Source organism: Cnephaeus nilssonii (assembly GCF_951640355.1).
Source record: "Cnephaeus nilssonii genome assembly, chromosome: 11".
Classification (NCBI taxonomy): Eukaryota; Metazoa; Chordata; class Mammalia; order Chiroptera; family Vespertilionidae; genus Cnephaeus; species Cnephaeus nilssonii.
In genome coordinates, this window is record NC_137082.1 from 88,266,571 (window position 1) to 88,292,410 (window position 25,840).

Sequence of the window (25,840 nt, forward strand, 5' to 3'; positions counted from 1 at the left end):
CCACATACGTATTCTTTGAAACCCAGGTTGGGTGTTTTGATCCCTGGCATCTTTCTAGAATGTCTCCCCCTCAAAATGCATAAATATTTGAAATTATTGTTATAAGAATACTAAAATCCAGAGACAAAACAATTCAAAACAGTGTTACTTTTAAAGATGATTTGAGATTATCTGCACCTCTGAACCTCTTTGAAAGAAACACAAATTTTGCATTTTCTTCTATTAGGAAATTTGACATTTTCAAACATATAAAGCAGTGTTTCTCTACTTCCATACGTTTGAAAATGCCGGATTTCCTAATTTATTTGCATGTTTAATAATTCTATGATCTCTCAGCTCTTTTTGCTTAATATTTTGTTATTAACTTCTTGTTGATGGCTTTTCTTTGGTCTTCGATTTCAGGAATTAACATACCGGTATATTTCAAAACTTATTGTTAGTGTGTTCTATAACCTTATATCTTCCAATATTTGCTTAAGAATGTTTGATTTTTATTGTTCATCGATATTTTTCTCATCATTTTTGTAAATAACTGTACACTCTTTAAATTGGCTATATTGATACCAATTGCTTTTAATGGTGGCATTTATCCTATCTAATAAAGGGGTAATATGCAAATTGACCATCATTCCAACACACAAGATGGCCGCCCCCATGTAGAAACAAGATGGCCACCACAAGATAGCCAGCAGGGGAGGGAAGTTGAGGACGATCAGGCCAGCAGGGGAGGGCAGTTAGGGGCAACCAGGCCAACAGGAGAGGGCAGTTAGGGGCAACCAGGCCTGCAGGGGAGGGCAGTTGGGGGGGACCAGGTCTGCAGGGGAGGGCAGTTGGGGGGGACCAGGTCTGCAGGGGAGGACAGTTGGGGGGACCAGGTCAGCAGGGAAGGGCATTTAGGGCCAACCAGGCCTGCAGGGGAAGGCAGTTAGGGGCAACCAGGCTGGCAAGGGAGGTCAGTTAGGGGTGACCAGACCAGCAGGAGAGGGCAGTTGGGGGCGACCAGGCCTGCAGGGGAGGAGAGTTAGGAGCGACCTGACCGGTAGGGGAGGGCAGTTAGGGGTGACCAGGACAGCAGGGGAGGGCAGTTGGGGGCAATTGGGCCAGCAGGGGAGCAGTTAGGCATCGATCAGGCTGGCAGGGGAGTGGTTAGGGGGTGATTAGGCTGGCAGGCAGAAGCAGTTAGGTGCAGTCAGACAGGCAGGCAGGTGAGTGGTTGGGAGGCAGCAGTTCTGGATTGTGAGAAGGATGTCTGACTGCCCGTTTAGGCCCGATCCTGGTGGGATCGGGCCTAAATGGGCAGTTGGGCATCTCTCGAGGGGGTCCCAGATTGGAGACGGTGCAGGCTGGGCTGAGGGACACACCGCTCCCCCCAACCTGTGCACGAATTTCGTGCACCGGGCCTCTTGTCCTATATAATAAGAGAGGAATATGCTACTAATCCATTACACCCCTAGGCATAATGACCGATTGTGTAATGACCAGATCACAGATCTGCAGGAAGGTGGGGTAGCAAACTACAAGCGGGTGGCTGAGACCTACAGGAGGGGGCAGGGCAGCAAGCTATGAGGCCGGGAGGGTGCAGGGGGGGCAGAGGGAGCTACAGGAGGGCGAGGCAGCGGGCGGAGAGCTATAGGAGGGTAGCTGTGACCTACTGGCACACGGATTCGTGCCCAGGGCTACTAGTTTTCAAATAACAGCAAATATTCCTGCCTGATGCAAGATGGAGACAATAAATGTCTAAGTAATTAATAACTGAATGAACTACTTTACATCTTTGTTGGCAGAAAAAACTGTTTTCCCTGCAAGAAGAAGAGGAACTTGAGAGGGAGGAGCTCACCAGGAGGAAAGCGATCTACTCCCTGATCCTGACGGAAATAGAGGATCCTCTGCTTCAGATGGAAGAAAATGCGGAGAAAATCAAAGCCATCCACAAAGATCACTTCAATGTAAGCATCTCCAGTTAGTCCAGACACTCATTCCCAGGAATGCTTAGGTTGGCAAAGCCTGTGTATGGCTTTAGATTACCACTTGGAAAGTTGTGATTTCACCTCGGAAGACATAGACTCGTGGGCAGAATAAGTAACTCCTTCCTGAGTCCACCACTGACCTGCAGTGGAACGACACAGGAGGACTCCGAATGCTATGGCCTGGAACCTGATTCTGTCTGTGAGTGTCCTTAGGAAACACAGTTTTCCAATAGGTGAGGTGTGATTGATTGGGTGTGATTGCCCTCTCTGGCAGATTTAATTCAGAGTCTTCACTGCTCATTAATAAAACTAAAGTTGTCTTTACTCAAATATAAAATACAATGCATCTTGACATTTTCATGGTAAATGTTGGATGCGTGTAGAAAACAGCTAGGGTGAAAAATAAAGCAAATGTCGGTAAAATATTTTCAAAACAAGTCCATGGCAGTAACTGATATTACCAGCCCTTCCCAAGGAAATATTTAGGAGAAAAATATGTGTACATCATGTCATTAGTCTTTTGGAGAATAGAGGGTGTGGTAAGAGTTATACATTCTCATCTTTAGCTGTAGGGAGTACATACATATTATTCATTTGGGCCATTTTGACAACAGGATTTTTTTTTATCATTGCAAATTATGGTGTAACTTTATATTGTTAGACTTTAATGATTTTCAAGTTTTCTGTATTTTAAAATCTTTGTGAACTGAAAAGTGTTCCTAATATGAAAGTTGATTTTGATCCTCAAAAAGAGAAAGTTTAACTGTATCATAGACTTGACAAATCTTGAGCCTACATGCAAGAGTCAGGTTGTACAAGTCCATGAAGCATGGACACAGCAAATGCTGGGTAGGCTCATGTAACTAACACCTCGTGAGAGAAATGACTTTGATAAGGACTCCTGCTTACATCAATGATGGAAATTCATTAATTGCAGCAAAAGCCTCAGTACATCATCTGAGTCTGATAATAAATTCCAGAAAAGATGAATGACTTTTGTTTCCCCTTATTTTATAATAGCCATTGTTTTTTTATCTTCCTGTAGTCTAGTAATTATTTTTGTTTTTATTATGTTTTAATAGTTATATATTATAAGAACCTGTATTTAGCATAAACCCTTGGAAAGAATGAGAGTTTTTTTTATGCAGTTTCTATAATGATAATTGATTATTTGTATTTGGAGTTTTACTTTTGGTTAAGAGATTTTAAATACGGTGATGAAAATTTGTCATTTCTATGTGAGTTTATTTGTGGTTGTTACTTAGCTAAAATTGGTATGGTTTGGTTTTCCCAGGTAATTCAGTTTGAATGTTGGGATTGTGGGTGTCATCGTATGCTTTTGTAATTCATGTGTGGTGCTCCTTTCCTTCTATATCAAAATATACATTGTTGTTACTAGAATGTTGCTTGAGAACTATTTGATCTAAACCAGGATAATTGGATTGTAAATGCTCCATGTCTTAATTTCTGAATGTCTCCCAGAAACTAGGTGATATCATTGCAAAGAGAGACGATGTTAAAACAAATGTGGAAAAAACAAAGAAAAAATTGCAAATAAAGGGGAAGAAAACCCAAGAAGCACTAATAGAAACTGAGGTAAGAAATTTAATATGCAAAGAATTTCAGTTACACTTTATGCCAATGAAAACTATTCAAGCACATTTCATTTTGGATGGGTGCCCCTCATTTCTAACTGGTTGACTAAATTGATTCTGCATGTGCTTATGTGAGAAAGAGGAAGAGAGAGGGAGAGAGAGAAACATTGATGTGAGAGCGCAACATTGATAGGCTGACTCCTTCACAGGGGAAGCCGAGCTCATGACACAGGCATGTGCCCTGACCAGGAACAGGACCTGCAACCCCGGTGCAAGGGACGATGCCCAACCAACTGAGCCCGCCAGGGCAGTTACTGCTTTTATTGATAAAAAGTTATCATTTGCCTTTAATTGTTCACATGGCCAAATGTAATTGTGCCCTAAATCCCAAGAATTTAACATAAAACATCTCTGAATATTTTTTCCAGGCAAAACACTCATTGATTTTTGGTGAAATAGAGGCAGCTAAATATAAAACAGCTTTTTATCAAGATAAATTAACTAAATTGAATAAGGAACTAGAAGAAAGAGAAAAGGCAAAGATAATTTTTGATCAGATAATGAACACTTTGAGGTAAGTTTTTAAATTGTATCAAAATATTACATGTTTAATATATTATTTATAAAACAGATAATTCCTATTTTAAACAATCCATATTTTCCATCATAGTTTGATGTAGAATATACATGTGCTATTTGATCATTTTGATTTAAAAACAAAATCATAAACTGCTTTTATTTTTCATTGCTCCCCCATGTTTATTTCAATTTGAATCACTGCAAATGCTTCTCTTTTTGCAAGTATAACAACTTTTATTTCTTATGAACTTAATAAACCTTCCCATGAATTTTAGTATTTCTCATTTAGATGACATGGTTAATACATGGTTGTACATTCACACTTTTTAAATACGTTTTGAAGGAAGAGTTTAGAAATAGGTATTCTACAAAACCTCAGGTACTTTATTCAGAAGCCTCTTACCCAGTCCCCTCATTTCTAATTGGTTGCACTAAATTGATTCTGCATGTGCTTATGTGAGAGAGAGGAAGGGGAAGGAAGAGAGAGAAACATCGCTGTGAGAGTGCAACATGGATAGGCTGCCCCCTGCACGCCCCCCACTGACCAGGCTTAGGAGGGCCTGTGGCTGAGAGCTGTGGTGCTCTGAGAACCTTGGTGTATGCGTAGACCCCCACTTAGCGCTTACATAGTCTTCCTTTGCTCCTCTGGGTTCTCAGTCCCTACTTTGCAACACACCGAGGACAGGGCTTGGAGGGCTGTTGGAGGAATACGCACTGGTCCCACGTAGGAATATGACTCCGATTTAAATAGCGAAGGCCCATACGGCATTAGCAAATCCACGGCCCCCAAGAGATCAAGTGTCAGAGAAACACTTACGCACAGCCTAAAACCATAGACCTGGATGGAGTCAAGTCAACAAGAATTCATTTAGCTGTTGCCATAGAGTAAAACGGTATTGCCCAGATGATCGGATAGGGTTATCTGAACAAGACCAAGCCATGCTCAGTATATCACATAAGAAGGCAAAGAAGCGTGGCTATATACTTGGGAAGATATCCATCTACATTGTTTATCATCTGTAAGAGTATTTGGGGGCTCAAAGGTATAAGCCTCAAAGTGTATAATTCACATTAAACTTATAAGGATCTAACTGAGGAGCTGAAGATTTTTTCCTTCAGGCTTCTGACCATTTCAGTCCTAACATGTCTTCCATCCTGTGCCTGTTGAGAGTGCTGTTGAGGCGAAAGTGCTCAAGAGTGCACTTTGCAGGAAATCTTTGCCCCTCATCTCCTCCAGCTCCCACAACAACCCTTCCATTTTGTAATAGCGCCCCCATATGAATGCCGAGGAAACAGATGCCAGGAAGTTGCTCAGTGGGTGAGCGCCTACCTATGAACCAGGAGGTCACGGTTTGATTCCTGGTCAGGGCACATTCTCTCTCATCATTGATGTTTCTATCTGTCTCTTCCTCTCCCTTCCCCTCTAAAATCATTAAAAATATATTTTAAAAATGTCAAGTGGGAAAGTATACCTTCAAGCATCTGAAGATAGTTTTTAGAGAGACAAAACTTGCATATGCAAAACAATTGAAATATGTGGATAAAAATAAATACGTTCATAAAAAGAATAAAAATAATAGCTATCAAGGCTACTCTTGGCTCTCATTAAATGTTTACAATTGTTTCTTAACTAGAAAGTAAAAGGATCAAAACCAAGACTTACAGGACTTCAGAGTTTGTTCTTTTTACCACTCTGAGAAAGGAAACACTGTTTTTCTACATACATATTCATATAAACATGTATAGTATATGTGATATATATAATGAATAAGATGCTATACTGAATATAATCTCATATCAAAAGAGTGTAGAGGGTAAAGTATATGCGGTCAGGATGCAGGGATGTTTGCTGCGGGCGCTGTGAGACTTTTTGGTTTAGGCCAGACCTGCTGCTCTCTGAATTTCACTGTTGAGTCCAACAGCACAGACAGAACAGGATGAGAATTCGGGTTCTGTCATTTACTCACTGGCGTACACAAGCTAATTATGCGGAAGTTGAGGTTCCTCGTCTGCAGATTGGCACACTAATTATTTTTTCATAGGGCCGAAATGAGAGACGGCACTAGTCAAAGCACTTTAACATTTTAGCTCCTCCAAACGTTGAGTCCTGCTGTCTCTGCGGCTAACTGTGCAGCTTCCTGTACCCGTGAAGGTGACGACGAATGTGGGCGGCAGGACCGCGCTGAGCCACGGCAGCTCTGCTGATCCTGGATCCTGGTTGCTGCCCAGCTCCGGGAATTCTTTCTAAAGCATATCGATCGTCCGCAGTATTGTGTTAAGCACTTTCTGATGCTTACTCTACTAGTATTGCATTATACATCACTACTGATTTCGCCACAAAAATCATTCTACCTCTTTGTCAAGATGTACTTAGTTCCATATGACAAAATACCCACAGACATGTACATGCATACATGCACACACACACACACACACACACACACACACACACACACACACACTCACACACCAGCTTAAACAATGGGGAAGGCTCTTACGTGCCGTGCCAGGAGGCCCTGGGTGAGGTGAGCTGCAGGTGGGTTGATAAGGCAGCTCAGCGCCAGGTGCTCATTCGTTGTCTCTTCCTTATACCTGTTGTCCGCAGCTTTGAAAACATGACTCCTTGGTTATAGTTTGTGATTGTGAGCCTCTTCTCCATGGGGTTAGGGCCTTTCATCCTGTTGGGCTATTTTAATGTATATAGACTCACTCCTGCATAGTCAGCCGCATGGCTGGTTGGCTTAATCTAAGCAGATTGTGTCCTTGGAGCCCTGGCCAGATGGCTCTGTTAGTTGGAGCATCATCCTGTACACCAGAAGGTTGCGGGTTTGATCCCCAGTCAGCGCACACGGGAGGCAACTGATTGATGGATGTTTCTCTCTCTCTCTCTCTCTCTCTCTCTCTCTCTCTCTCTCTCACTCTCTCCCCCTCCCTCCCTCCCTCCCTCCCTCCCTCCCTCCCTCCCTCCCTCCCTCCCTCCCTCCCTCCCTCTTACTTTCCTTCCCCTTCTCCCCTTCCTTTCTGTCTAAAAACCAGTAAAAAATCATATAATCATATCCTCAGGTGAGGATTTAAAAAATAAAATGTATCCGTGGAGTTGCATGCTGCATGGAGGAAGGGTACCTCTGTAATGTCAACAAAACAGAGGCATGGTGGGTCACCATCCCAGAGAATCCACTCAATTTCTCCGGAACTTTCCTTGCACCTGGATCACTTAGAGCTCCATGGAGGTTAATGAAGGGACCAGGGAATTTTTCCAAAGCCCTTCAGCTCTAAGGTTTTTTTCAATATTGTGTCTGTTAAAATGTGTCATAAGTATAATTTTAAAAAAATTAAATGTAAATTGATTAGTGGTGATTGCAATGCTTTCTTAATAGGGAGAAATATGTATCTGTGAGATTTAAAAAGGAACATACACAAGCTGTTTATGACCATCTCATAAGTGAGAAAATAGCCTGTGAAGAGAGGTTGGACGAGGAAGAACAGAGACACAGAAATCTCGTTGCCATGAGGCAGAAAACTCTGGCGGACCTGAAAGTGAGTGTTACCTTTTCCCTGCTCTGGAAGGAAGGGAAGGTGGGCCAGCCTCCTGTAGGAGGCACTCATTCTTCACCCTGCGGTGGCAGCGGCGTTTACAATGTAAAGACGGGTCTGTCAGCTCAGCAAACACATAACGTTTCCCTTTCCCTGTCACGTAGTCCGGACACGCCTCCACAGCATGTTGTTCCTTCCAGGGCGCTTGACGTCACTCGTCTTGTCGCCGTGCTTTATTTTATGGTGAAAGCTACCGATTTGAAGTGTGGGTTGTATTTATCCCGGAGCCATTTTTACATTTTCAATGGGAGCTGTGAGGATAGTTACCTTTTACTTCTTTTGTTTAAATTTATCTTCATTTTTAAAGTATTAAAGATGTCCCCTCTTTCACCCCCCCCCCCCCCGACCGCCTCCACCCAATAAACATACTTTGAATGTTTACCAAACACTTTTCGGAAAAATGAGAATATTTTATGCGCTTTTTCTTTAGAAACATTTTGCATATGTTTTAATTGCACTTACTACTTAGAAACAGGGAAATCATGTGATAAAAAGTATCCTTTCAGATCTGAATGTTTAAGTTTTATAAGGCTATACATATTAAATTTGTATATAGATATGATTAAGTGATATATATTTAAGTGATTCCTATCCTATTTTACATTTTGTAATCATTTTTTACCCTTAATCGCAATAGTAAATACCTTGTTTTTCAGTATATTTAAAAATATTACCTCTTTTGAGAGGTGCATGATAAGTTGCTTCTAAAAAAATAAAGAATTCTACCAGACTTTTATTAAAACTATTTCCTGCAAAATTTTTAAAGATATATGTAGCATCATAATATATTTTTATCAGTTATTTTTGATCCTGATATTTATATATTCTATTGCTATATATACTTAATATACTCCATGAATTTTTTTCTCTTTATGTTTCCAAAGACATTGCTATATATTTTTTAAAAAAGATTATTTGGGCCAGATACACATTGAATAAACAACAGTGTGAGTGAATGAACATACTGTCTTTAATGCTAGCTCTGATCTCTCCTCCAAGAAAATTATTAACGAAATAACAATACTTTTATTAATACTGGTGCTAGGTAACCTTTTCCCACTTAAAATATAGCCGTTAGGTAGAAAAGGTTTTGTTTTCTTTTTTGGCCTGAAAATATGAAAATAACTGGTGCCACCTAGTGGCAGTAGAGGAAGCCGCCTCTTGGAGGAGCTCCTGGAACTTAGCCGCTGAATCTCTGGTATGTGATGTACAAAAGGCTGGAAAAGCCTAGACTCGCGTGCACGCCTCAAAACAAGAAGGCTCCGGTCATTTACTGACCAGCATCATTCCCCGCCTTATACTCCATCACAGCAGCAGAATTAGTTGTTTGAATTCAGCCCCATTTTCCAGTCGTACTGGTGCTGAGAACACAGTGGGATCCCAATGATCATTTATTGACTAGCATTTCAGCACTTCATTGGAACAATAATAATAGTGAAATGGCAAAATATGGTCAGCAGCAGAGAGGCAAAGAAACGTCCTGTATGCCTGGCCTCTCGGTCATTGAGGTCTGTATTTCTTCACCCAGAAGCCCGTCTCTGTCTTCCCATTCTGCGGGTGCCTTGGCACATCGCACGCTCTCGTGTTGCTTTTCCTCTTAGCTCCAATCTCTGGACTTGTTTTTTCATTAATTATTACTTGTTTATATATTTTTTTCTAAAATGCACTTACGGTGCATTCTAAAAGACACAGTATTGTTCTACTAATTCCTGCTATAGTTCTTCTCTATGAGGACAGGAGAGTTTCTGTCACATTCTCTGAATCCTAAAAGCTCAGAACTGTGCCTGGTACAAGGAGGCACTCGGTGAATCCTCAAATAACTGAATGGATAAACGGTGACCATATCCTTAGCTGGCCTCTTCGATGTCAACGTGCATGATACTGACTAAAAGCAGCAGCATTTCAGGCATACTGTCCATTCTACGCCGGCCCAACGCGTTGGCGAATCCTCATGCTGTGCAGAAGCCGACTCTTTCTTACTCCCTCTCTCTTTCTGATGAGACCTGAGAACTTGACTCTCCTCTGGGTGAAAGTGGTTAAACTAGCTATTGCTCTCTAGCAAGTAAAGGGTGCTGCAAAACATCTCAGTACTGCTTCTCAAAACCTGGCATTTATATGAAACTGTCTCTTATCAGTGCTCTGCGAGCTGCTGGTTATGCATTCATCTTATGTGACTGGAAGCATAGAGTTTGAACATGCAGAGTTTAGAGATTGATGTATCTCATCATTAGTGACACTGTTTATGATTAGGATCAGTTATCAGTATTAAAGAGTTGAAAGACAATGTGATTCTTCATCGAAAACCTGTTCTACCCCTGTTTAGAAATTGGATGAGATGACAATTTGTAAATGTGTGTGTGATGTAAACCATTGTCGTAGAAAAACAAGTCTCATTAGGCATCTTTATATATGTAATGTTACTGTCCTGGGGTATCCTCTCTGAGCTAAAGAATTCATCACAATTTTGGGTCATCTGAAGAAATCCTATATAATAAAAGCCTAATATGCTAAGTGTCCAGTCATTCGTTCAACCAATCAATGCATAATATGCTAATGATATGCTAAAGCCACTCAACTGCTCACTATGACGTGCACTGACCACCAGAGGGCAGACGCTCCAACCGGTAGGTTAGCTTGCTGCTGGGGTCCAGCCGATCAGTACTGAGCAAGACAGGCCAGACATGCTCCGGAGCCCTCTCGCCATCCCTCCCCGGCTGGCCAACCTCCCCTGTACCTCCCCAGCCCTGATCACAGGTGGGGTCCCTCAGCCCTCTTGCAATCCAGGACCCCTCAGGGGATGTCGGAGAGCCAGTTTTGGCCCAACAGCAGAACAACCGGTCACTATGACACACATTGACCACCAGGGGGCAGATGGTCAATGCAGGAGCTGCTCCCTGGTGGTCAGTGTGCTCCCACAGGGGGAGCGCCACTCAGCCAGAAGCCGGGCTTACAGCTGGCGAACGCAGCGGTGGTGGCGGGAGCCTTTTCCGCCTCCTTAGCAGTGCTAAGCCATCAATTGGAGATCCCCCAAGGGCTCCTGTACTGCGAGAGGGCGGAGGCTGGGTTGAGGGACCTCACCAAATGCACAAATTTCGTGCACTGGGCCTCTAGTAAAAGTATACTATGCTAAGTGTCCCATCGGTTGACTGCTCAACCAGTCACTATGACACGTACTACCCACCAGGGGACAGATGCTCCAACCAGTAGGTTAGCTTGCTGCTGGGGTCTGGCCCAATGGGACTGGGCAAGAGGGCCGGACATGCCCTGGAGCCCTCCCGCAGTCCATCCTCAGCCCACCGGTCCCCATTGGCCCCGATCAGCTTCCAGGCCGAGGGACCCCACCCGTGCACGAATTCATGCACTGGACCTCTAGTGGTTTAATAAAAGACTTTATTTTAAAACACTATAATGTAATTAGTTAAGGACTGAGAAAACACACCATAGAATATGAAATATAAATATCTAATAAAATAGTTTAAGAAAAATATACACAAACTTTAAATAACATATTATGCTGTTCAGGAGTTAAATTCAGTCTTTTCCGGTAGACACTTCGTGTCAGATATCCTTATATGACAGATTTTTTTAATGTCAATAGTTTTTGCTAATTGCTTATCATTTGCAAATGCAATTGCTTAAGATTAAAATGTCAGTATAGCACCTAGATATATTAAACAAAATACTAATAGATATGAAGGGAGACATAGAAAACAATACAATAATACTAAGGGACTTCAGTATCTCAGTTTCAACCATGGATAAATCATCTCGACAGAAAATCAATAAGGAAACACTGGACTTGAACTAAACTTTAGACCAAACAGAAATATGTAGAGCATTCCATTCAACAGCAGCAGAAGACACATTCTTCCTAAGCTCACACGGAACATGTCCAGGATGGACATACAGTAGGTCACGAAACAGGTCTTAACAAACTTAAGAAGATTGAAATTATACTATGTATCTTCCAACCACAGTTGTATGAAATCAGAAATTAATTACACAAGGAAACTAGAAAATTCACAAATATGTGGAACTTAACATACTGCCAACAACCAATATAGAATCTGCAGAGCCCCAGCCCTAGTGGTCAACAATTTGAATAAAAAAAATGCTGAGAGATAATGATGTAACAACTTGGATACCCAGATTCTGTCTTCAGATATTCTCTAGCTCTCTGCCTTAAGATTCATGGGCTCCCATGGCTTCAACTGTCAACAGTGGCCAACTCACCCATCTTCTCCATTTCTAGTCCTTCTCCCAAACGTCGTGTCTGCACAGTGGAGTATTAGGTACTTACTTGTCCTCTATCATGTCCAAAACAGATCATCTTCTAACAAAGCCAGTCATCAAAAAGTTTTTATTATAAATGCCACCATAATTTTTCCAGTCAACTAGTAACATACCACATCCAATATGTTCTGTTGTTTTATTTGCACATCACACTCAATTTGACATCAGTCTCTATTAAGTCTATAATCTTCATTCCTTCTCAGCACTTTTCTTTAATTACAAAAGCACTTTCTTGTAACTTATATCTGCAACTTGTGCTTTCGTTTCACTTTCTTTCATCCTACACAATGCTGTCTAATTGATTTTTCTACAGCTTATCTCTAGCCACATTGCACTCCTCAAAAATTCTTTCATCTCCTGCCTCTTTACAATTAAGTGTAAACGTTTCAACTGAGTTTTCATGATACATCCCAAACCTACATTCTCAACTTTATCTCTCATTGTTTATCTACATTACTAATATAAGAGCACATTTAGATGGAAATTTGAAACTGTGATATAATAAAAGTAGAATTTCTACACTTTATATTATTAAAAGCAATAAAATCCAACCAAAGTAGTCAATACACCAAAAAAGCAATAATGACAGTAGTAGAAAGGTAGTATCAGCACAGAAAGCATTAAGTAAGATGATAGAAGCAAGAACCAATAAAACTATCATAAATTAATTAAGTTAGTAAATCAGAATGGACTTAAAAAGCAAAATCATCTTAATCATTGCTTTGTAAAGGTTACAAATGAACATCTAAAAAATAAGCCAGAATAGTTGATGATGAAATGCAAAATTAGATTAGTCTTACAAAAAGAGCATGTGTTGATAATACTAACTTCAAGACAATACATAGGAGAGAATTACCTCCCTATACAAAAGGCTAATATGCTAAGTGTCCGACCATCTGACTGGTCGCTATGATGCGCACTGACCAACAGGGGGCAGACATTCAATGCAGGAGCTGCCATGACGTGCACTGGCCAGCACCAGGGACCTGGCACCAACAAACCAACACTCAGCTTCCCCCAAGTGTGACACAGGCCCCACCACCACCCCAGAGCAACAGCCCACCAAATTGTAGCCAACAGTGCCAAGACCCCATGGCACAAAATGTGGCCTACAGCCCACCCCAGCCCGGAAACGGTTGCTGTGGACTCCAGGTAATGACATAGCAACACCCGTCATTAGTCTCCCTAGCGACTAGTCTCCCTAGCGACTAGCCTCCTTGCAGTTTCTTCAGCCCAGGAACACAGATAGGAACATTTTACACTTGAACCAAATGTCTGTGAAGCGTTTTCCCATGCCTCATCTCATTTGATCCTCACAGAAGTCCTGGAGTAGGTAGATAGGAGACTTGGTAGAATCCTATTTTCTTTTTATTAGCCAGAAAATGGAGATTTAAAAAGCTAAGAAACTTGACCCCACTGAAAAGAAATAAGAAATGGTGGACCTTGAAAATGACTTCAGGTTTTCTCATTGCACAGAATATAGTCAAACACTGCTGCAGTTAAATATTTTACCCTTTGTTCTCCCTGCGTGATCTACAATAATAATGTGCTTCATGTTGATATTACTGCTGTGTTGCTGACAATTACCTGAAAGAGAAGTTGGGGTGCTTCACTGGGCTGGAAAAAGTTTAGCTAAATCAGAAAGCAGGTCTAATTAAGCAAGTTTATTCTATATATATAAAAGGCTAAGTTGACTCACACATGCGCGATACATATAACGCTCTCACTGGCTCCAATCACAGGTGTGTGTTTTGATCTGTCATTGTCAATCGTGAATTTGGTGCCCACCAAATTCACGATTGTGTAGGAATCTAATCAATTACTTTGTGTAGGAAATTTCACAAACTGCTAATAGACTGTGACATTCAAGTAGACTGAAGTATAGGAGCTTACACACAGGTAGGAGCCACTGCATTTAAATGAAAGGTAACACCTGCTCCTAAATTAGCTTCCCTAAGCAATGGCGAAGAAACAAGTGTAAGTTAAAATAGGTTTCCCAAACTGCTTTTCTTGAATTAAGCACAGAATTCTCTGAAACCAAGGGAAAAAAAGGAGCTTAAAGGAAATTTGAGAAAGCTTGCTAAGGTGATAGTAGCAGAACTAAGTCTTGGAGGGCAGAAACAAATCAGGAAAGAATACTTCAAGGAGTGAAAACAACAGGGGAAGAGGCATACAGGTGTCAAAAAAATCAGCCACTTAGGGAATTGCATGTTGGGAGATTAGATGCAGGCAAGAAGGTGAAGGGATCAGCTAAAGAACACGAATGCATACTGCCTGGACATGGACAATAGTTTGGTGAAGGCTAAGGGACGGGGAGGCAGAGATGGGTGGATGTGGGCAAAGGGAAGAGAGGATGGAAGACACCTGCAATGATGTCAACATTAAAAATGTTTTTTGAAAAAGGAGCCCAGCCAGCGTGGCTCAGTGGTTGCGTGTCAACCTATGAACCAGGAGATCACGGTTCAATTCCCACTCAGGGCACATGCCTGGGTTGTGGGCTCAATTGATCCCCAGTGTGGGGTGTGCAGGAGACAGCTGCTTAGTGATTCTCTCTTATCATTGATGCTTGTATCTCTCTCTCCCTCTCCCTTCCTCTCTGAAATGAGCTTGTTTAGCAATGAATAACCCTTCCAGCGCCCACATTAGGAAGGTGTAGGATGGGGTGATGGTTCAATCCAATTAATAAGTATATATTGAATTTCTACATATAATGCATTCTTCTAGATGCTGAGGATTATTGTATTAAACTTAACTCTGAGAAGTATACCAGCCTCACAGAGAAGATGAATCATAGTGTTATTTTAATAGGCTTTGTTAACCTGAGATAGAATCAAAGGAAGAGAGAGACTACAGAAACACAATTTATAGATATTGTCAACTTTCTCGTATTTATAAAACATTTTTTCAAAAAGAGAAAGTGAATTACCAAGACCAGCAAGACTGGATATGTCATTGCTTCAGATATACACTGTTTTTTTTTAAATTGTTGGTTGATTTGAGAGAGAGAGAGATATTTGTTGTTCCACTTATTCATGCATTCACTGGTACATTCCCTGACAGGGATCAAACCCACAACCTTGGTGTATCGGGACAATGCTCTAATCAACTGAGCTACTCATTCAGAGCTTTCACCTACATACTATTAATGTAGCCATCAACAAAACCACATCATATCTTATAAATTATCATAAATACATACTTTCTATCAGTGTCTATAATCCAGAATTTTAAAAAAATGTCACCTAAAGTGACTAAGCAGTTGCTGAATAGCATAGCACATTATTGTTTCTATTTTGGTTACACACATAATCAAAAGAAACTTCCATTGTCCTGTCCCTCTTCCTTTAAGGGGTATAAATTTTACTTCAATTGTGACCTTCAGGAAGGTCAGCTATCCTGCTTTCAGAAAAAGTGAATGTAATGTTGTGTGAATGAGGTATCCTCAGGGTTATAAGGTTCCAGAGCACAGGTCTTAGCGTACAGTGCTCCACAATCAGGAAGGTGTTTTCAGTAGCTAAGCGTTCCTAGTTTGCTTCTGCTTCTCAGAGCTTTTCAGGAGAAATAGAGATAGAAACTTGGGGTGGGGGGGAGAGAGAGAGAGAAAGAGAAAGAGGGAGAGAGAGGAGAGAGACTAGCTATCACTTTGTCTTTAGTGAGTTATCAGTAGCTTTTCATATTAAGTATCAGAACCAAAGCCTAGCCAGCATGGCTCCGTGGTTGAGCATCGACCTGGGAACCAGGAGGTCACGGTTTGATTCCCAGTCAGGGCACATGCCTGGGTTGCTCCCCAGAAGGGGATGTGCTGGAGGCAGCCGATCACTGTTTCTCTATCATCGATGTTTCTATCTCTCTATCCCTCTCCCTTTCTCTCTCTTAAAAAAAAAAAATCGATAAAAACCTTTTTTTTAAAAAGATATCAGAAACATGAACACCCTCTTAAACTTAGGATTTTTGAATCTGGGCCTGGTGTTCTGAGGGGTATCACAAACGCAGCTTGCATAGTGTCCTGTGGGGAGCACTGGCAACGTTACCCAAATAGCCCCCCGACCGAGTGATTTGCGTATAGAGAACATGTATACCTGGCCTCCTAAGGGAGCTGCATATCTCAGACTTGGGTGCCATGATAATAATAACAGTTTGAGAGAAAATGAAATAGGCTATAAAGAGAGAGGAAATGGAATATATAAACTATCGTAGTGTCATGTTCATTTTCAGTACTATATAAAATAATGAAAATGGTTTTCCATAACCTGTGTTGATTTTTATAATGCAAAATGCACTTTATGGGGGGAAAAATGAATGAAAAAAGCAAAAAAAAATTAGTAAAAATATTTTTAGTTTTTGACTCAAATGTTTGCATTGTTTTCCTTAGGTTTGGATTAGAGTTTAATTCTGAAATAGAACAGCTTTAGGGAAGTGTGTTAATTTTTATCTTTGGCAACTCTAAATGGCACTCTCGGGGTTCAAGTACAAGGATTATCTTGTTGATAAAGCAATCCATTGGGATAGGCAGCAAGAGGTTTTATTTTTCTAATTTTACGGTTGCAGTTGGGGAACTTAAACTTGGAGACATTACATAAGACTTTCCCATAATCCCTCAGTTTTGAAGTCGCGCATGTGGGTGCTCTTTCTGTTACTCCTCCCCCGCCCCCCCCCCCAATCCCAAATAAACAGAAAGCCCTCTGTAAACATCAGAGCAGTGGGAGGTAGTTACTATTTGTCTTACTTAGTGCTGGGTAGCCCTATCGTGGTCCTTGGTCTTTGGTTTCTCGGATGAATTACGGGAAATGAAAGCCCAGCGGGGTTTAGAGTAACTTGTGTAATAATGTGAGCTTCCGATAGAAAAGGTATACAGAATACAGTGCATCAAGGTTTCCTCAAAATACTCATCGGTAAAGGAGTCTGGTGTTCATCCTGAACTCTTTGTCCGGGCACACAGAATAGACGTATCTCCCACTTTCCGCCTGTTCCTGTTACAACACCATACCCACCATTTGTCTGATGGCTGATGGGCAGGTTGTGGATGTTGGGGCTGAGGTATTGTCAGGAGTGATGGGGTAACAGAATATACTATTATAATTTGCACCTGTAATTAGGAGACATTTGTGTGCTCTGCTTCTGGTATCTTGGCATGCCGTGGCACTGTACCTTTAATGCCCAGGAATAAATTCCAAGGTCAAGGTGCTAAAGTGATCAGGCAATGGTCAGGCAGGAGCTCTTTCCAAGTCCCAGACTTCTTGTATCTTCATGTGGGGCTAGGGGTCACCTTGGAGCCCCCTTTATGAGGCACTAGGTTTCCAACCTCATGACTTAAGCATTTCCCAAAGGCTCCAGCTACTAATATCACCTTTGAGGGCTAGGATTTCAACTATCGATATATAGGTATTTATTTCATTATAATTTTTGCCTGAATTATAGAATTCAGCTTTCCTGTATCTCATCTCATTTGCTCTGATCTTATCTTATTCTTTGAAATAGTTCAGAAATATAGGTAGGTAGGTACTGAGGCATGTATATCTAACAAATATTTAAAGGCTAGAGATTAAGCATCTGAATTCCCTATGCATATGAAGCCCCTTCAATGAATATCTGTTAAAAATCTAACCACCAACTGAAGTTTCTAAATAATAGTAGAAAGGAAAATGTACCTGTAATAGTATCCCATCTAATAAAAGAGTAATATGCAAATTGACCATCACTCCAATACACAAGATGGCTGTCCCCATGTGGTCAAAGATGGCTGCCCCCATGTGGACACAAGATGGCCGTCACAAGATGGCCAGCAGGGGAGGGCAGTTGGGAGGGACCAGGCCTGCAAGGGAGGGCAGTTGTGGGCGATCAAGCCTGCAGGGGAGGGCAGTTAGGGGTGACCAGGCTGGCAGAGGAGGGAAGTTGGGTGTGACCAGGCCTGCAGGGAAGGGCAGTTAGGGGTGACCAGGCCAGAAGAGAAGGGAAGTTGGGGGCGACCAGGCCTGCAGGGAAGGGCAGTTGGGGGGGATCCAGGCCTGCAGGAGAGAGCAGTTGGGGGGGGCAGGCCTGCAGGGGAGGGCAGTTAGGGGCAATCAGGCTGGCAGGGGAGCAGTTAGGCATCAATCAGGCTGGTAGGGGAGTGGTTAGGGGGTGATCAGGCTGGCAGGCAGAAGTGGTTAGGGGCAATCAGGAAGGCAGGCAGGCGAGCAGTTGGGAGCCAGCAGTCCTGGATTGTGAGAGGGATGTCCAACTGCCCGTTTAGGCCCAATCCTACCGGCTGAAGGACACCCCCCCCCCATGCACGAATTTCATGCACCGGACCTCTAGTATATTTAGGAAAGACTTCCATTGCCCACTCTGAACCTAATTCTCTTCGTATAGAGAATGGACAGCAAATACTCTTATAATGCTTGACAATGAATTCAAATTAGAAAGAAGGTATCATCAATGACTTTTATTTAATTATTTTTGATTAATCCTCACCCAAGGATATTTTTTCCATTGATTTTTAGAGAGAGTAGAAGGGAGGGGGGAGAGACACACAGAAAGAACCATGGATATGAGAGAGATGCATTGACTGGTTGCCTCCCACATATGCCCAGGAGGGATTGAATCTGCAACCCAGGTGCACACTCTTGACTGGGATCAAACCCGGGGCCCTTCAGTCCACAGGGCAATGCTCTATCCACTGAGTCAAACCGGCCAGGGCTCATCAATAACTTTTTATAAAATACGCAGTTTTTAGGAGAAATTTCCTAAATTGACACTTTAGATAAATATTTGCTTCGCCTCTCAGATGAGCCAGCACCATGTAACTTAGATACAGATCCTGGTGCCAATGAACTCACCATCTTTAGGGGAAAGCTGACACGAAAGTGCACGGCAGCAGAGCAATCTAGTCAGTCTAGCGATGGTGCTGCTGTGGTACTTTTTCCATTCTGACTTTATTTGGAAACTTCGCTTGGTGGTTGGATTGGGAAAGCATCCGACAACATTGGGAGAGGCCAGTGCAAGAGGGAGCTTTGGAGGAGGCGACCCATGAGGTGATTTCTTAGCGATGTACAAGAGAGGGCCACGCAGAGTGGAGCATAAACGAAACAGTGGCGGGTTAACGTATGCGTTTGCAAGTTGTATCATGCCCAGGATAATCACGCCTGAGGTGCCTGAATATTATGCTGTCAAAGATGGAAATGGCCTGGAGGACTCGAGAAGCCACTTGCTGAGTGAGGGTCAAAGTACATTTGCATAGAAGGACTGAGCATGTTGCTGAACTAGTAGGGTTTCATTGAAAGCAATGACTAAGAACAAGTAAAAGGGTTTAAAAATGAAAGAAAAGAGACCCTGTGCTTGATTGGAATAGAACCCTGGACCCTTCAGTCTGCAGGCCAGCATTCTATCCACTGAGCCAAACCGGCTAGGGCAGAAATACACAAGCTTTTGAGTTTGGAACACATTTAGAATTTATAAGCTTTCTTCATTTATTGATTTTGTGCTAAATAAGTGCACTTAGAGAAAATAATTATTGAAAACATTTACCCAGAAAACAAAATCAGAAAATGTAAGCCACAGCACATGAAAATTATGAAATTACATCTATTTGTTAGAAAAGTCTCTTTTTAATACCGCAGACCTCATCCTTAAATTCTGCATAGCTACAAAGGAATTCATTCTGTATCAATCCAGATTCAGAGAAACAGGCTTTGGGAATGAGGAATAGATCATAGGAATTCAACCTAACACGGAAGTGGAAAAAGCTAGGAATTAGAGGACTAGCAGGGGGAGTTTGGAATTTAGAGTCACTACCCAGTTTTTGAAAGCACTCGAATAGGTAGAACAGTCTAAACTTCCTTGGAATTTTAAGAAGCCAAGCCAATCCAGCTCTCAATGTAGATCCATGCAAAGGGAGCCTGGGGAGAGGTGTATGGGAAGCCATTGCTTCTGTCAGCTACCTTTGTGGTCCACAGCCACGTATCTGTTGGTAGGTGTAGGGCCAGCAGTCAGGATTACGGTCAGGGTGCACAGCAGAGGAGAATAAGGCCACACTTGTGTCCACTGGACAGCTCTGCATCTCTGTCACTGTATACAACCACGGTGATCATGCAGGATCATGGCCATTACTTCACTTATGCCTTCCAAACCCCACCCGAATTTCCCATATCTTCCTCTTTGGCCAACTCAAGCACACAAGGAAGGAGTTTCTGGGAAATGCACTGTAGCTCCCAACTTAACCAAGTTAAAAACATAATTCAGTAGTTTGCCCCTTATAAGCTTAATGACTGATATCCATACATACCTTTGAAAAGTATAGTAAAATACTATATTGCATACTTGAAATTGGCTAAAAGAGTAGATCTGAAGTGTTTTTACCGCCCCCCCCCCCCACACACACACCCAGTGGTAATTATGTGAGGTGATGGATGTGTTAACTTGATTGTGGTAATCATTTCAAAATGTATATGTATCATTGCTTGGCACACCTTAAAAATATCACCTTTTACTTGTCAGTAATGCCTCAATAAAGCTGGACAAAAGTATACTTACTTTTCAAATAAAGTTAGTTATAAATAATGCTTCTGATTCTTATAGAATCAAAACATGCCAATGATTTGGCCAACACAGAGTACACAATGTCCATATCACTTTGGACATTTTTTGTATGTTTAGCTGATACTCCTCATGTGCTGTCCTGTCACTCATATGCCAAGATACAAGATTAACTGCTATTAATGCATCTTATGTTAAATAGTAAGGGAAATGTGTAGAGAGAAAAAAAATATACATCCTATATAATAAAAGGCTAATATGCAAATTGTCCCCTCGGGAGTTCAACCGACCGGAAGTTTGACTGCTTGCTTTGAGTGTGCTGACCACCAGGAGGTGACGCGGAACAAAGGAAAGCCCCGGCCAGCAGCCAGAAGGCCCCGATCAGCCTGATCGCCGCTGGCCAGGCCTAGGGACCCTACCTGTGCACGAATTTCATGCACCAGGCCTCTAGTAGGTATTATATAGTAAGAAAATACTTTCTCAGATTACGAACACTGGGTCAGTGAGGTTGTCTACATCTGGACTACAGACAAGAGTAGGTGGTCTGGGATTGGCTCTCACTATATATGACAGCTACGTTGAAATTTAGTGAAATTATTTAAGTGAAAATAAGCTGTCATTTCAGATTAAAATAGCCAGCCAAACACACATGCTCTTTTACTTTGTCTAAGGGACTCTTTGGAGAAGATCAGGATAATTCTTATTAGAAAGACAGGGTGATATGTTATTCTAAACATTTTGAATAACAAGCCACGTTTTATTGTGTACACATAAATATGAGACTACTAAAAATTTAGAAACAAGCCTCAACAACTGTAACAGATGTATTTAACCTGACGTTAGGCACATATTAGGCAATCAGTATATTCTTGTTAGAGGCATGACTGACCAGATGGAAGATGGAATCATTGTGGAAGCTCAAAAATGAACTCTGTAAACCTGGATTTTGTTATTGTTATTGTTATTTTTGTTGGTGATGGTGGTGGTTTTATTCTTTCTGGCTATATTCACTCTCTCCATCCAGAGGCAGTCATTCTGGGGAACCCTATGGGTGGGGAAAATAGAGTTGGGAACTACTGATCCACAGAGATTTTAGATAATCATTTCTATGTAAAATCTTCCTTAACATTAACAATGTAAAGCTCACAATAAGTTCTGTCTCTTCTTCTTGAGGATATTGAAGATTTCCCTAAATTAAATGGTTAACAACTCAGAACTTCTTCTTGTACTAAATAGATCTAAGTTTTTCTTTGTCAGAAAAATTTATAATGACTTTTAAAACATTTATTTACTGTGATCTTTGTAACAAGGCTTTATTATTATTTTTAAAAAAATTTTTAAATTTCTAAGGTGATTTACTTTTCAACAGACTGGCTTAATACTGTAGGTCATATCAATCAGACTGTAGAAAAGATAAAACATTCTGGAGTACAGTGTTTGGGATGTTTTTTTTTTGTTTTTTTCCTGTTTGCAAAGATTCAAAACAATACAGTGTACTCTTACTTACCCTTACCACTTTTGGCACTTTTCTCATTTGTCGTAGAAGGTTCTTATTTGTTCTTTTCCTGCAGCACTGCTTACTCTGGAAGAGACTGGCGTTTCCCCTGCTCACTCGGGCGTCCCCCTCTCCCAGTCTCTGCGGTGTGGTGATGGAGGAGGAGCACATCTTCCTGGGCCCTCGGTGGGGGTGGGGGGGTTCTTCAGGCTGCAGTGCCCCTTTCCAGCGAGGAGGAGGCTAGAGAGTAAGACATCGGTGCATTTAGCCCAGAAGGTTGGTGGGGATCTCTCCAGGTGGCTGTTGTCTTACGTTAGGGAGAAAAGACTGTGCCCGGCTCCCTGTGGTCTGGTGTCGATGCAAATCAGCTTTCTAGTCTTCCTTACTCGAGTGCAGCTACCTACGAGAGGCAGTAACACCACAGTGACCTGATTCCAATAGATGGCTGTGAGCAGCTTAACTAAACCCGAATGATGGCTACTCTCTCCCTTGAAGGATTTTTTTAGTTTGTGATACTTGATGCTAGTCACTGTACATATTTTCCATCCTTTGTTTAGTAAACTGTAAATAATTCCCTGTTGCAGAGTATACCCTGATTATGTCTAGCTCATCTTGGAAATCTAACTGTAAATCGTTGATTCATAAGACAGAATCCTATATGACTTTGAGTCTGTGAAATACTGTCCCCCCAAAAAAAAAACACATCACAGACTAGCATTTAAAGAAGAACATACTTTTACTCCTTTCCTACAGCAGCTTTCTATGTTAAACTCCCCAGGCCCTTCCCTTTCTGGTTAGTATGTTACACTGTGCCTGGAAGTAACGCATGTATATTCAACTGGCTTCTCATCCAGTTTCTTGTTCTGTCTTCCCTGCTTGCGTAGAACTATTGATTTCATTGGTTATTCCTCATAGTTGAAACATTTACTCATAGCTTTTAGTTCCTCATAAAAAGCCACCTTTGTATTTTGAATAGCACTTAGCCTTTTACTTTATGAAGCAATGTTTTGCTAATTTCATACTTAGATGGCAGTGGTATTCCAGAGTAAATATATTATGTGTACTCATTTCAAACTGATGTCTACTAATATTACCTACTACTAGAGGCTCAGTGCACGAAATTTGTGCACGGGTAGGGTCCCTAGGCCTGGCCGGCCATCAGGGCCGATCGGCGCCTTTCGGCTGCTGGCCAAGTGCCTTCCTTCCCTGGCTGCTGGCTGGGGCCTTCCTTCATTCCACGCCACCCCCTGGTGGTCAGTGCATGTCATAGTGAGTCATAGTGAGCGATTGAACTCCCAGTCTCCTGGTTGAATTCCTGAGGGGACACTTTGCATATTAGCCATACACACACACACACACACACACACACACACACACACACACACACACACAGTAGAAGCCCGATGCAGGAAGATTCGTGCTAGAATGGGCTTTCCTTTCTCTGGCTGCCAGCACCACCTTTCCACTCCAGCTCAGCCCCTTTCCACTCAGGCCCTGGAGCCACCTCTTTCTGCTCTAGCCCCGCCTTCCCATGCTGCCCAGAGGCCCTGAGAGACCAGGGGTGGGGCAGAACACCTGCGTCGTGCAACAATGCAAGCATCCCGCCCCCGTCACTCTGGCGCCTTCGTATGCAAATTAACTGCCATCTTTGTTGGGTTAATTTTCATATCACTCCTGATTGGCTGGTGGCATAGCAGAGGTACGGTCAATTTACATGTTTGTCTATTATTAGGTGATATATCTATATATATGAACAAGGAGAATAACTCGACCTATTCATGCTTGTGCACAAGTCACTGACATTTGTGACACACTAAAGAAATATGTATATATAACATGTATTACTAGCTTACACTAAAAACAAATCTAAATATATTTCATTTCCTTCTTATTTGAAATATAAACCTACAAATCAAACGTAAGCTGAAAATTGTTTATTCCTGCTAATTATAATCCAAACTTTAAGAATACTAATGGGCACAGTGGGTCTAGGTTAGCATAGATTAAAAAACAATAATAAAGAACGGTAGCCATTTAACTTGCTGAATCACTTTTATTTTTCATGGTCAGACTTTATGGGTGTTTGGGTGTTTTATTAGACATATTTGATCTACCACTCTGGATCCTAGTTTCTGGTCAGGGATCTAGACCTTTTTTTAAAAAAAAAATTTAAAAAACAATAACAACAACACAAAAAAACTTTACTGTTGAAAGTATTATGTATGTCCCCCTTTCTCCCCCCATTAACCACTTTTAGTCCACCCCTGTCCCCACCTCAGGCCTTCAGCACCCTATTGTCTGTGTCCATGGGTTATGCATATACGCATACAAGTTCTTTGATTGATCTCTTCCCACCCACCCACCACCCACCCCTGCCTTCCCTCTGAGATTTGACAGTCTGTTAATAAAGAATTAAATAGCACATGTTAATACCAAAAAAAAAGTATAATTTTTCATTGAAAATTCATAGCAAGTTCTGTTGCTTCCTAAAGGCTACCTGAACACATCAGGAAAATTCTATAGATCAGAGTGCAATGAAGTAAGAGTGAGTAATAACCACTGACTAGAGAAACTTGTAGAATAAATCTATTTAATTGCATATGTAAGATGAGTTTCGCGTCTGAGTGGGGGAGTGGAGCTGAATGCCCTATCGCAAGCCCAATAGTGCCAGTGTCAGTGAGCTGTGTGAGTTGTCTCTATGGGTTGTAAATTGGATCCCCTCAGTGACCAGTTAATGTTTTCTGTATTTACGGCAGCATTTCTTGTTTTCCACAGCCACCAGGGCACTTTGGCAACATAAAAATTTAAAAATAATTTTTAGCAATCATACCGTGCCAATTTTTTATAGTTAAAGGGGCTCATTTAAATTGGAAAACCTGCTAGTCTGAAATTTTCATCTGAAGGATTACCACCAGCCAGAGCTACTTGTCTGATGAGGGTTTCACATGGCTTATCTAATGTGAAATCTCCATGTGGTATATAGTTTCATTAAACGGTGATCAAGAATACATTAGTTCAAAACAAGAAAAGGCAATGGAGCTTAATCCGCCAGGCATCTTGGCGCAACAACTTTAAAAGAGTTATTGAACTGAAACAATTTGAGAATTAAAAGTCTTCCACTTATACAAGACTCCTGTCAGGAGCCTAAAAGTCAGCCTTTCCTTTTTCTGTTTCTGTTGGTATATTTAAAAGAAATACTGCCCCTGAAACAATATTTTGAATGTTGTGGAGGCAATCAAATGCATATATCAGTGAAATAACCTAATCCATTAAAACATAGATTTATCATGATAGGAAAATAAAGTGGCTGGTAGATAATGCAGAAATAAACGGAGAAATTAATTCTTTAGAGAAAAAATATGAGAAACAAGTGTCTGCATGATGTGATGAAACTGGGATTTCTATGGTTTACATTTGAGTTTTAGAAACAATAGTGCTAGCTCCTCCTATTTGACTGACAGTTGAGCACTCAACCAACATTCACGTTGCAAATATACCCTTTGAACAGGCATTAGTGTATACCTATACTTCATATAAGTATCCACCACAAATACTAATAATTTTACATTGTAACATGTAGAAATTAACAATCATATTAAATGATTTTAGAATTGCATATTTTTATATGCAACCAAAGTATATAATAGGGCTATAACTAATTCAACAAATACTTATAAAATTAATTTGATATGTAGTGTTGACACTTGCAGTAAGAGATTTTATGCATACATTCTGGTGATCAAACTAATCATTTTCATTCATTAGCACTGATGAAAAATGTATTAGCTTATGGCAGGAAATCT

General features: G+C 41.3%; 1 protein-coding gene across 1 annotated transcript in view; it reads left to right on the forward strand.

The window, feature by feature from the left end:
• Positions 1 to 25,840, forward strand: part of CCDC178 (coiled-coil domain containing 178) — a gene marked incomplete at both ends in the record, with an annotated part of 136,739 nt that overhangs the window by 45,780 nt on the left and 65,119 nt on the right. Inside the window, 5 exons of the mRNA XM_079783442.1 lie at positions 1,785 to 1,946; positions 3,450 to 3,563; positions 3,991 to 4,136; positions 7,519 to 7,940; positions 8,875 to 8,933. Of these exons, the coding sequence (XP_079639568.1) occupies positions 1,785 to 1,946; positions 3,450 to 3,563; positions 3,991 to 4,136; positions 7,519 to 7,940; positions 8,875 to 8,933 (903 nt within the window). The remainder of the gene's footprint in view (positions 1 to 1,784; positions 1,947 to 3,449; positions 3,564 to 3,990; positions 4,137 to 7,518; positions 7,941 to 8,874; positions 8,934 to 25,840) is intronic.